Genomic DNA, 11,718 nt, shown 5'->3' with positions numbered 1-11,718 from the left:
TCGCACCGCTCCTGACATCCTCCTCCTCCTCCTCCCTCTCGGGCTTTAGCTTGAACAACCATCGAGTAACCAATGAAAGCTCCTCTGTGGACGTCAGTAGATGATCAGGTGTAAACAGAAGGGAACTAAGCCTATCCATGAATTAATGTCAAGACGTGACTGAACCTCTGTTTCATTTTCTACAGTTTGTTTGTGATAAGCAACCGTGTTATCATGTAATGTCACACACAGTGGTACAAAGTAACTATTTAATCAAGTGCTGCACAGCAGCCAACTTAAGTGCAATATGAGGTACTTGTATTTGACATAAGTATTTCAGTTTGATACTACTTTACACAATTCAGGGGCAAATATTGTATGTTTGATGCCGTTACTTATTGAACAGCTATTTAGTGAATGAACAGATTATAGGAATTTAAAAGTTATAAAACACAGTTTAGATATAGATTAAACCAGTGGTTTCCACGCTTTTTGACTTGTGACTTACAAAAACTGTGTTTGGGGGGGTCCCTAGTTATGTTTCTGATGCCCACGGTTTGATTAAAAAAAAAGAAAAAAAATATTCGAGGCCTAAACAGAAGGAAAACTTATTTAAATCAAAACAGGAACTCAAATTTGTTCTGCAGATTTTTTTTCCCTTGTGTCCTCTCGCCATATTCACGGTGTGACCATTTTCAGGGGCCCGACCCCCAGTTTGAGAACCACTGGACTGAACAATCTACAACAGTAAAAGGCTACTTATACAGTGTCACTCAACAGCAATCAACAGTGTCATAATAATCAGTCACAGGGGCCTTTTTTTTTTTGCAGAAGCGATACTTCTTCTTTGATACGTGAAGTATATTTTGTTGACTTTTATTTGGAATGGAGTACTTCTACACTGTTGTATTGGTACTTAAGTAACACATCTGAGTACTCTATCCACCGGGGCTATAGATTAATATAAAAGCAATTATTGAGTTAATATGATTCTTTGAGGACTTACAGACAGGCAAGTGACAAATTGATAAAAATTTAATTAAAGGAAAAAATCTGAATAAATGTGAAGAGGAGCATAAATGGTATGATGAGGATGAAAATGAATGAATCAACAACTTCCTAAGACAATTCATGTTGTTTTTTTCTTAAATCGGTCACCCATCTGTATGAAAAAGGGAAGCAGAGGAATATTCGATTTAGATTTTTTTAGACTCCATCCCCTAAAACTGCCATGAAGTTGAGGCAACACAAACAGGACTGCATATAGATGAAGTCATCAGCTGCACGTCACTGTGAATTAACATTGACAGTCCGACAAACTACGAGAAAGACGCCATTAAGATGTCTTTTTTTATCAGTGGTTCAGACCATATAGGAGACCATAATACTGTAGTGACATGCAATAAAAATCAGTTTCTCTTGGCTCTCGTACATGGGGCTGGTCATAGCTGAAACACTGCTCTCAGATAAGATAATGCTGCTGTATATGCACCGAGGATGATGCATGGTGCACATGTGTTTGTGAAGTGGCTGCAGCATTGCCGTGGAGAACGGAGAGTTGTAAAGCTCATAATTCATCGAAAGCGTTGTGGGAACACTGAAAAAGTACGTCTGCTCCCTCTGGAAGTTGTGCAAGGTGAAAAACAGGCAGCGCGTTTGTCTCCGGTCAGATGGTTGCTCTGTCATCAGTCAGTGTGCATAGTGTGAAGAGATGAGGGCTGAGTCATTTACTTCCAACTATGAGGAATACATGTTTCTGACAGCAATGCACAGAACCGGTCCTTGTTTCCTACACGGACTCCTCCAGTGGCAGCATGTATCTTACGTTTTACTGGTCTGCTTTTACTATCGGCGGGTGACTCAGCGAGGCTTATGAAAGCTTTGATGGATGTCAGAATAACCCTCATCTGGGATAAAAGTTCATGTTTGAGCCTTTTGAGTGCTTCTTGGATGACGCTTGTGGAATTTCAGAAGAGAACGCTCTTTTCCATCCCTGGTTTCTTGTGTTTATCCGTCTGTTGCTTTCTGAGGCCTGATATAAGCACACTTACTTCTAAGACGGAGCAATTTTTTTAACATTGCACAATCACAATACAGTCCAGAATGAGTTTATTTGTTGGCAATGTCAGACATTAGGAGTAACTCACTCACAATAATTACCCAAATGTTTCTTATAGCTGTCGTTACAGCAAACATTTCACACCACCAATGTTTGCCACTCTCTCATACCGGTGATATTTCTCTATTTGTACTCGTTCTCTGCTCACAACTATACGGGAGCTTTGCACAATCAGCAACATCTTCATGTTTGATGCCATAAAGCAAGCATACAAATTGAAATGGATGAGTTCACACTTGGTTAGGTTAGAATTAGGTTTAGGTTAGAGTTCGAGTAAGGGTCGGGCATTTAGTTGTGATGGTTAAGGTTTGGTTAACAGGGAATCAGTGTCCTCACAAAGATATAAGTACAAGGTTTTCTGTGTATGTGTGTGTTTTCCATTTTCAAGTACACACAGTCTCCTTATGTCAAGGGCTTTTTGTGTGCTTTGTGCATTTGTGTTAGTCATCCATTATTACTGGATAACTACAGATCCTATGTCACTCGTTCTCCATTGCCTTGAAATTATGTTATACAAGTAGGAAATAGTGCAGAGAAAGAAATACACAGGAACATCCAGGCTGGCTGCTGTGAAGCATGTGCGTCTTTTCTCACTCATCTACGAGAGGAAGGGTGTGTGCATGATTCAAAACAAATATTAGAGAATTTAGAGCTATGAAAATCTGAAAGGAGGATTCAGGGACCTTTTGTTTTGCTGATGAAATAAGAACAACAACCATTCATTAGCCAAAGACCATTCATTAGCCAAAGACCATTCATTAGACAAAGAGATTATGCCAGACTTTTCATTTACTCCCGATGTTCTGCTCTGTTCCGCATCAATCCATTGGTGAAGCCAGACTGTGCGTGTTGTGTGTGTGTCATCAGAGGGGCTTCTTCCATGCAGGTTTGCAGACGCTGGGGGCTGCACCAAGGTTGCACATGTTGGAGCGAAAGGTGTTCCAACAACGTCCTTATTCTGAAATTAATGCCATTTTGCTTTCAGTAAGCAGTCAAGGACATATTGAAGAAGAATGAATCAGGATGGCCATTGAGTAACTAAAAAGCAGCTCTATGGAGACTTTCTTCAGCGGTGTGTCTTCTCTCATCTCTTCTCCAGGCATCAGGGGTTGAATTAAACTGTAAGTGTCAGAGATGCCCCTGAAGAGTCACTGCTATTTGTGCACGAAGGTCAAATCTACAGAATTTCCTGCAGTGCAGATACATTGTCAATATAGGCAACTATTTACACAGCCTGGGGGGAAAAAAGGAGCTGGGAACAACAGTTGGACAAAGGCATCCAAATGAAGGGAGAAAATACGACCATGCATGTAAAACAGGTGTGTATTTACAGTCAAGCACTGTTTGCCAAGCGAACGACTGTTCAGTACACAGAGAGAGGCGGAGAAAGGGGAAGCTGGCAAAGTCTGGCACTCTTTACTTTATGATGCATCAGTGTATAACTTTCGTCAACGCTGGCAACTTTCAGTAAAGACGTAATCGGGAGATTAGCTGCTTCAGTGTTCAGTGTGCTTATCTGGACCTGTCTAGGGTGTTGTATAAGGTAAATCAGAGAGGTCATGAGATGATTAACAGGAGGGAAATAGAAAAAAACAAACATCTGCTGTACCAAACTATTGTATATTATCTGTAACTGTTCCCGCATCTTGTGAAACACTGGATAGAATGATATCTTCAGGCAGCTAAAAGTCATAATAAAACAACCTGAGAGTGGAAAATCCTCCCGTTCACACCTCATACACACATCTGTTACAGTCTCCATAAATGACTCAGCCTGCAAATCATCCCGTTCATGACGACATCATTCAGATTGTCGACATGAATCAGTATGACGGTAACAGGCAGTGAACCAACCGTATAAAACTGGATATTACAGTCAAGGCAAAGGTGATACCATAACAAGTAAATGTACTGCATTCTAGTTCAGTGAATGTACTTAAAGTATGAAGAGTAAAACATATTTAATATGCAGAGTTGACCCTCTCAGTGTTAATGTCATCTATTATTGTATTGTGCATAAAACAAGCTGCATTTTAATGGAGCTGGTTGAATTGGCGCACTTTCTAACTTATACTGTTGTAGTCAATCAATAATATTATTATCAATAATAATCAATATATTTGATAAAGTGGTCATATACTTTGTAGGTAAAATCTTAAGAGTACCTGCACAGCCATAGTCAGGTGTTTCTAGGATTCAAAGAAAGGGGGGGCTTAGCCCCAAGGGGAGTGGCATGTTTGTGCAGCAATTTTTTTTGGGGCCCGTTTGGGGCCGCGGATATCCATTGTTTCAAACCGTTCATAGATTGGTTCAATCAGAAAGAGTGTGATTTTGCTCTGTAGTTTTGCTTGCATTCAGTATATGATAACACAAGAGACAGAATTTCAGGGTCATAGTGAAATTTGACAACGCAAATATGAACTTTTCTTAAATAAAGAGAGAGAAATAATTTTCCTGCTTGTAAAGGAAAGACGGATAAACTAGCTTTCATATCCGCGTCACTCCCAAATCCTAATTCTTAAAGGGACCGCACACAATGGATGGAGAATGGATCTGACAGTGTCAACTTTATATCGTTAAGTATGATGATAGGCTATTGGATTGTAATTTGAAGGGGGAGAAAACATACAAACCAGAACGCACGCACATATGTAACATGTTAGAGTTATAAATAACTTGTAACAATAGTTTAATTTAATGACATCACAAAAAATATATATATATATATATTTTTTTTAAAGCTAATAATGCCAAATTATTTCGGGGGCTGAAGAACATTTTAGGGGGGCTTCAGCCCCCTAAAATAGGCCTAACGACGCCCCTGGCCATAGTCCACCCACACAGGTGTTCTCACTTGTTGCCTAATTAGACCTCCTGTTAGGACTGTGTCCTTGCAGCCGTCACTAGTGTTGATAGTTCACGGACGTCAAGTAACTTCCAGCATCGCTCCACCCAACACCCACCTGACTGGAGGTCTAATCAGCCAAATTCAAAACACCTGTTTGCAGAGCCTTTAATCAGCAAACTAACTCACTGTGTGCTTCACATATATCTGGGTGGAGTAAAAAGTACAATATGTCCCTCTGAAAAGCAGTGAAGTAGAGGTATGAAGTAACAAAATATCTTCCATGTACTTAAGTAACATACTAGAACCTCAAAAAGTGGAGTGCTTGAGTAAATGAACTGCTGTGCCTTTGACAGTAGGCTAATCACCTTGGGGACCCTGGCTAAGTGGAGAGCAGGGCCGTCCTTCGATCCCCGGCTCCAGCTCCGCTACTCGCATGTCGATGTGTCCTTGAGCAAGACATGCACTTAACCCCAAAAATTGCTCGCGTAGCTGTGCCTACGGTGAGATAGAATATGATCTGAATTGTAAGTCGCTTTGGATAAAAGCGTCTGCTAAATGACTGTAATGTAATGTAATGACCACTAGTTGTTCTTGTCCTACAAATTGCATTTCTCCACATAGTATACTTGAATAAAATCTTTATGGATTCCACACTACTTTATACTTCAAATACACAGCAATGTATTAAACATTTCAGAGCTATTGAGTTTTTAATATGTGATGGATGGTTACAGATTAAACTACCCAAAATATATGAAGTTGTAGAAATTAGTGTCACATCTTCCAACCACAACATTAAAGTGAGAATGATATTTTATATAGTAAAAGGGGCTATGTGTACTTTCACTCTTGTACTTACAATTACATTAGTTGTCAATACTTTTATTCAAGTACAATTTTGAATTATGGGCTTTTACCTGTAATAGTATAGTATAAAAACATCTTCCACCACTGGTTTAAAGTGAGCATGGGAAAATAGAGAGTTCACGTATCCTAACACATTGTATTACTAAATATTAAACTGAACAGTGTACATTTTAAGTGTGCAAGAAAGTGATACTACATCACCCACTGATGTACGCTGCCACCTGGTGGTCATAAAAGATATATGCTGCTAATTTCCTATTGGCTGATGAAACATGACGCAACGTGGGCGAACAAGGAAATGAAACCAACGTAAGCTTTTGGTTTCCATTAATGTGACCAAACTGCAGGTGTGTTAAAGTTTTTAGCAGGTGCGTTTTATTCCTTTATCTGATTATTCTTCACAAACACACGGAATAACTTCCACACTGATAACTACTGTAGCTTACTGTGACTTGTGTTGACCTTAAGATGTTGCTTCTTCCTGTTGCAGACACAGATATGGCTGACATTCCCATAAATCCGCTGGTTGTGATTGGTGTCGGCTCCAGCTTTGCCTTCTCTGGCCTCTTCTATCATTTGTACCAAGAAAAGAAAAAAGAACTGGAAAAGCTGAAGGCAAGTAGCCTACATCATTGCTTGTGTGTCATGCTTAAGTATTCACACAGCTCGAATCCTTTAATCATTTATAAACACTTATTGTTTTTTTAGGAAATACCCGTTTTCAAGCCAGATCAACATTTGCTCAGAGTGCTGAGAGCAACTCCCCACAAGCGACTTCAGTACGTTGCAGTAGAAGGTACAACCGTGTCTAGAATTAACATTTCAGTGAATGCAGTTTTGAATGGGGATCAGTCACAGCTATTTTACAGTTTCCTGTTTCCTTCTGTTTTGAGGTCTGGTGCAGGCAGATGGGGAGCCTCTGGCCAGCCGGTTTGTCCCACGATGCTTTGGTGTGATTCAGAAGATAGCGGTGGAGGAGCACTGGAAATACTGGAACTCCCTCACCAAGACATGGTGCTTTCAATCTACAGAGCAAAACCAAAAGAGTCTCCTCGTCAATCTACTAGCCTGTTTAATAATAGTTTGATTATCTTTCCAGGAATTCTCGGACAATGAACAGAAAAGAAACCAACAACTCAGTGCCTTTCAGTCTGGTCAGCCCTGGCGCCTACATGACTGACTTGTATGTGAAGATTCAGAACCCTCTGGAGGCCTCTGGGTTCTACCTGGACAGGGTTTATTACAATGTAAGACATGCTGAGGGGGGCCTGGTGAACGTGGTGCTGCAGGGCCTCAACGGGGAGAAACCGGAGGCGATGGAGGAGAGCGAGGAGCTGCTGCGGGTGGGGAGCACCCTGACCGGCTTTGGCGAGGTGGTGCTGGAGGGGGGTCAGGTGATGAGGCTGCAGGCCCCGCACGACGGCCGCAAGTACATCCTGGAGCCCACTGACTACAGGAGCTTCATGGACAGGCACGAGAGATCGGCCAGCTTGTGGAAGATGCTGACCGCTGTTACGGGCATCACGGGGGCTTCTCTTCTAGCCAGAATCCTTTACGGCCTCGTGGGGAATCGGGACGACAGATCAAAGTAGGCCTGTGCACGTGGACGCTGCAGGTTGAACAGCTTCAATAGCTGTGTGACGGCTTTTTTGGGTGTCCCAATACTGCCTCAGGTGTTTTATCTCGGATTCCACAGAACCGCCCTGACGCCAAGAATATTAGTCAAATATTGGAAGAAACATATTAGAAACACAGAAAGCACAATAACATTTTAGAAAACGCAACAAAACTGAAAACAAATTAACAAAACAGACATTTTACAAAAGACAAAAGCGACAATTCTTGTTTGAAATAAGACAGAACCAAAGTTTTCTTACATATTATTTTAAATATTTTGATGTGTTTTATCCAGTGTTGATCCGTTTCACCCCTCTGGACCGCCGTACTTAATGAACCACATCGTTATTATCTTGTTGAAGCTCTCTATACACCTGACCGTGTGGCAGCTCAGTCTGATGAAGACAATAATTCGAAGGTCTTTAGGCCGAACAGAGTCCACTTCATAGGGGGTGAATGATGCAAGATGAAATCCCCGTCGGTCTAATGGTGCACAGCAGCAAAAACACATTCATGTGTCCTCTAAGCTATCTCCTATTTGTTCTGCAGTCATTCATTTTGTAGTGAAATTCTACCTTTTAAATCATTGTTTTGACTGTTTAATGACTTGCAGTCACTGTTCAGCTTGTACACAAAAGAAAGCCAATTACTGTTGTACACAATCTTTTTTTTTTTTTTTTTTAAGTGATGTTTGTATTTAATAAAACATTGAAGCAACTGTTCTATTCTAACACTGAGTGAGACAGTTTGTGTTGTTGACAGATGATACATCTCCAGGCAGTCTGAGGGACTTTCTTCTTTATTTGGATGTTGGCATTCACAGCACACAGCCCTTACATGACGTGGCACTATGTGATCAAATGTATGTCAGCTTGAACTGTACAGAGAAGATCCGGGTGGATATTAGTGGTAGAAAGCTGCCATGGAGGGTAAAACCAACTGCCTGAATCCCTTTATCCAAACAACAGTTTTAAACGTTGTCCTTTCTTTTAAGCACTCCTCGTTATTCCCCTTCCTCCTCTGAAGACTCCTCAGCCTCCTTCAGCCACTGGATGAACTTCTGTAGCTGTTGGAGATAAACGTGACAGGGACAGTGGGGTTGTGAGAAAGCTTCTGCAACTCTATCGCAATCGCTAAAATGCTCACATAGGTACAAAAAACAAATACTTTCAAGTGATTAGGGAAATGTCTAAAAGGCACATTGGGTTGTGATGTGATTTATTCAAATGTAAAATAATGGGGGCGACTCTTATTGAGTCAAATAAACAGCAACACACACTGCTAGACAGGTCAGGTGAGTGAACATATTCCTCTTTGAAAAACCCAACCATGTGAATGATGTTTTTCTTCTTTCCTTAAAAGTCTGGTTTGGTCCCCCATACATAGTTTGTATTAATATTCCTCTAGATTGTTTTGAATCATTTTCTAATGCTTTATATCCCACCATCTTACCACATCCAAACTTCCACCCGTTATTGTATAACTGCAATGACGTCATAATAATAATCTGTGTGACCCGGCTCACCCTGTACCTACCCCCTGGTTCTTGCGGAGCTGCTTGCTCTTGTCGGTGGTGGCTCCCTGCGAGAACCAGCGTAGTATCGTCTCCTCCTCCAGGATCTCCAGCTCGTACATGTTCATCAGGACCTGGATGAGGGGGGAGGGGGGGAGAACAAATACCCACAGCATCTTCAGCACCAGGTACTTGGTGAACGCAGAGCAAAATGCAGAATACGTTTCTCAGCAGTCAGCAGATTACTGAACGGTAGCGCTGATCGACCCTGACCTTGACCATAGCAGCCCAGTGGCTCTCCTGCTCCAGGAAGTGTTCCTCAAAGGCAGACAGACAGTCTAGATGGTCCTGTGCTCTCTTCACATAGTTCTTAAACACCGGCGCCCACTTCTTCAGTAACTGCGAGACGGACAAAGACAAAAGTGTAAACTAAATATTGAGGATCTTTGCTTCCATCGTGCCCACACTTGACACACGTAAGATGCATTTACCGGTAGGAGCAGAGCAACGTATTGTGATGGGGTAAGCTGGGGGCCCTGCTGCTGGAAAGGGTACTCCAGCACCACTCTGGTTAGAATCTGCATCACCTCTTTCAGGGTGATGTTGTAGGCGTACCTGAAGAGAAAGAGTGTGTCAAACTGAAAGTGCAAAAGCGGCAATAGAACTGCGGGCAATTTTAAGTCCTTCCTTACTTGAGAGAGTTGATCTCAAGTATGAGATTGTCAAAGCCGATGTTTTCCTCCAAACCTCTCTGCAGAGTCCCGAGCACCTCCAGCTGGAAGACTACACATGGACAGACCAACGAAGAAGAGTCAGAGAGGAGGACGTCTCAGCCCAAACACACAACAGAGAGGCTGAAGTCCTCACGCATTAAAAAACAGAAACTCAGAGCCCAGAGAGACTTTCATATTGTGACAGATGGTAACCCTATTTCATAGATTTGTTATTTCCAAATACTTTTTACTCGAAAGCTTCCAACTGATGTGGCACAGACTCTCAGTTAAGATATCTCACCCTAGAATTTGCAAGACACTTCCTTGGAGATTACTAGGAATATACAGCAGCTTAGAATTATGGGATCGAACTTGAGACAAAAGTGTGAATTATATTCCTAAATTACCTCAAAAATAGGCTACAAAAGATGATGAGTGTAATAGTTTTTGTGTTTCAGGGAAAAGCTCTAGAAGAAAGAAATGTTCATGTAAAATGATTTTGAATGAAAAGGTTTTAAAGGCTACTGCTCAGCAATCAGTGTGTGACACAACGCTAAAACAACAGGATGATTGAATCAATAACATTGACATTTTAAAGACAATTATACATTAATACAAATAAAAAAGTCAACAGGTTAATCTGTGATGCAAATTATAGTTAGTTGCACAATCAATTTTCTGGGAGTAATCAGATTGATCGCTGGTTTTGTTGTTGTTCATTTTGTCTCTTGGGCCAGTAGAGGGCAGTCACATGGTTCCACACACAGACTCACCTTTGACATCATCCATCTCGGGGGAGGGGATCACAGGGTCATCAGGATCATCGGGCTCGCTGTCCTCACTTTCACTCTCGGGGTCCGGATTCAACACCAAACCTGTTGCACAGGAACCAAAAGCCAGGCTGCTGGGACACGGACCACAGCATCATGGGATTTTCTTTTTGTTCTTACTATGACGCTATCCTACCCCAGAGACACTGCGCCAGCTCTTCATCCTCTGTGTCATCCAGACTGTTGGCCTTCCAGATGTAGCCTTTTCCCTCGGCTCCAACCTCTGCTGGGTTAAACACTGGAGCACAGGACAGCCGCTCATTACCACAAACACTTAAGCATTTTATATCATTCACGCACACGCCGGTACACACTCAATACACACCTTTCAGTTTGGTTTTGTCTTTGCTGTGACCAACCGCGGCATCGTCACTCAGGAATTCATCATCATCATCCTCCTCTTCCTCCTCGTCTGGATGGTGCATGGACACCACAGTGCCCTCAGGGAGAGAGACGTTTGGTCCAATCACCACCTTGAAAACAGTTCCCAGCAAAATAAGTGATGTGCTAGATACTCATGGATTCACGGAAAGTGGTGGATTTATATATATATATATATATATATGCTGGCTAATAAGAGTTAGTGGTTGAAACAGTTTCAATGTCTGAATGAGCTTTTGAAACAAGGTAAAAATGTAAATAAGATTAAATGTCAGTCATTTAAAAACATCGTATGTTGTTGTACTAGTTCTAGTTGAAGCAGTTGTCAATTTGAACGTGAATCGCTGCGATGAGTTAACGGTTCAGTTGAAGTGAAAGTGCTGAAAACAGTTGAACTGTAAATTTAAGGGTATTCACTGAAAGTTTTTTTTAACTTTCATCTAAAGATACAAGATGAAAGACGTTAAAATGTCAGTTGAAAAGTAAGAGATGAAAGCAGTTGGATTGTCGGCTGGTGTGCAAGTGATGCAATCAGTTGAACTGTCAGTTCATCTTTAATGTGAACAGCAGCTTTGCAAACTCACTTATTTGAAATACAAGCTAATTGTAATGAAGAATAAATAATAAAAATACATGCATTGCTTACATTATACGCCAGGACACACTGTTTATTCAGATTCACGCCTTCTTTGATCTCTGCCTTGTCACAGACCACAGACTGGCTGATCCTCACGTTGCTGGCAATGTGAACATTATTCCAGATGTAGGCATGGTCAAGGTTTACATCATCACCTGTTGTGTTTTAAAAAAAAAAAAAAAAAAAAAAAAAAAAAAAAAAAAAAAAAAAAAAA

General features: G+C 41.3%; 2 protein-coding genes across 2 annotated transcripts in view; one reads left to right on the top strand and one right to left on the bottom strand.

Moving 5' to 3' along the window:
• The first annotated feature begins 6,100 nt into the window (after window positions 1-6,100).
• On the top strand, window positions 6,101-8,743 carry mul3 (mitochondrial E3 ubiquitin protein ligase 3). The gene is made up of 5 exons (XM_031855144.1): window positions 6,101-6,181; window positions 6,304-6,428; window positions 6,522-6,609; window positions 6,707-6,827; window positions 6,913-8,743. The coding sequence occupies exons 2-5, from the start codon at window positions 6,312-6,314 to the stop codon at window positions 7,403-7,405; spliced, it is 819 nt and encodes a 272-aa protein (XP_031711004.1). The 5' UTR covers window positions 6,101-6,181; window positions 6,304-6,311; the 3' UTR covers window positions 7,406-8,743.
• eif2b5 (eukaryotic translation initiation factor 2B, subunit 5 epsilon) overlaps window positions 7,196-11,718 on the bottom strand; it is a 7,219-nt gene continuing 2,696 nt past the window's right edge. The window contains exons 8-16 of the mRNA XM_031855142.1: window positions 11,514-11,659; window positions 10,812-10,959; window positions 10,623-10,724; window positions 10,430-10,531; window positions 9,636-9,726; window positions 9,435-9,558; window positions 9,217-9,342; window positions 8,967-9,077; window positions 7,196-8,496 (exon numbers count right to left, since the gene is read on the bottom strand). Coding sequence (XP_031711002.1) covers window positions 8,434-8,496; window positions 8,967-9,077; window positions 9,217-9,342; window positions 9,435-9,558; window positions 9,636-9,726; window positions 10,430-10,531; window positions 10,623-10,724; window positions 10,812-10,959; window positions 11,514-11,659 — 1,013 coding nt within the window. The 3' untranslated portion in view covers window positions 7,196-8,433. The remainder of the gene's footprint in view (window positions 8,497-8,966; window positions 9,078-9,216; window positions 9,343-9,434; window positions 9,559-9,635; window positions 9,727-10,429; window positions 10,532-10,622; window positions 10,725-10,811; window positions 10,960-11,513; window positions 11,660-11,718) is intronic.

The sequence above is a fragment of the Anarrhichthys ocellatus genome, unplaced genomic scaffold (genome assembly GCF_004355925.1).
Source record: "Anarrhichthys ocellatus isolate YVR2014 unplaced genomic scaffold, GSC_Weel_1.0 scaffold15, whole genome shotgun sequence".
Lineage (NCBI taxonomy): Eukaryota > Metazoa > Chordata > Actinopteri > Perciformes > Anarhichadidae > Anarrhichthys > Anarrhichthys ocellatus.
Note: the sequence above shows the minus strand (reverse complement) of the source record. Positions and strands in the feature narration are given on the sequence as shown.

Bases quoted from the DNA above. Each gene is read 5' to 3' on its own strand.
- mul3 (XM_031855144.1), top strand. From the start codon at position 6,312: ATGGCTGACATTCCCATAAATCCGCTGGTTGTGATTGGTGTCGGCTCC. The intron at 6,429-6,521 runs GCAAGTAGCCTA...TTGTTTTTTTAG, and splicing joins AAGAACTGGAAAAGCTGAAG to GAAATACCCGTTTTCAAGCC. The intron at 6,828-6,912 runs GTGCTTTCAATC...TTATCTTTCCAG, and splicing joins AACTCCCTCACCAAGACATG to GAATTCTCGGACAATGAACA.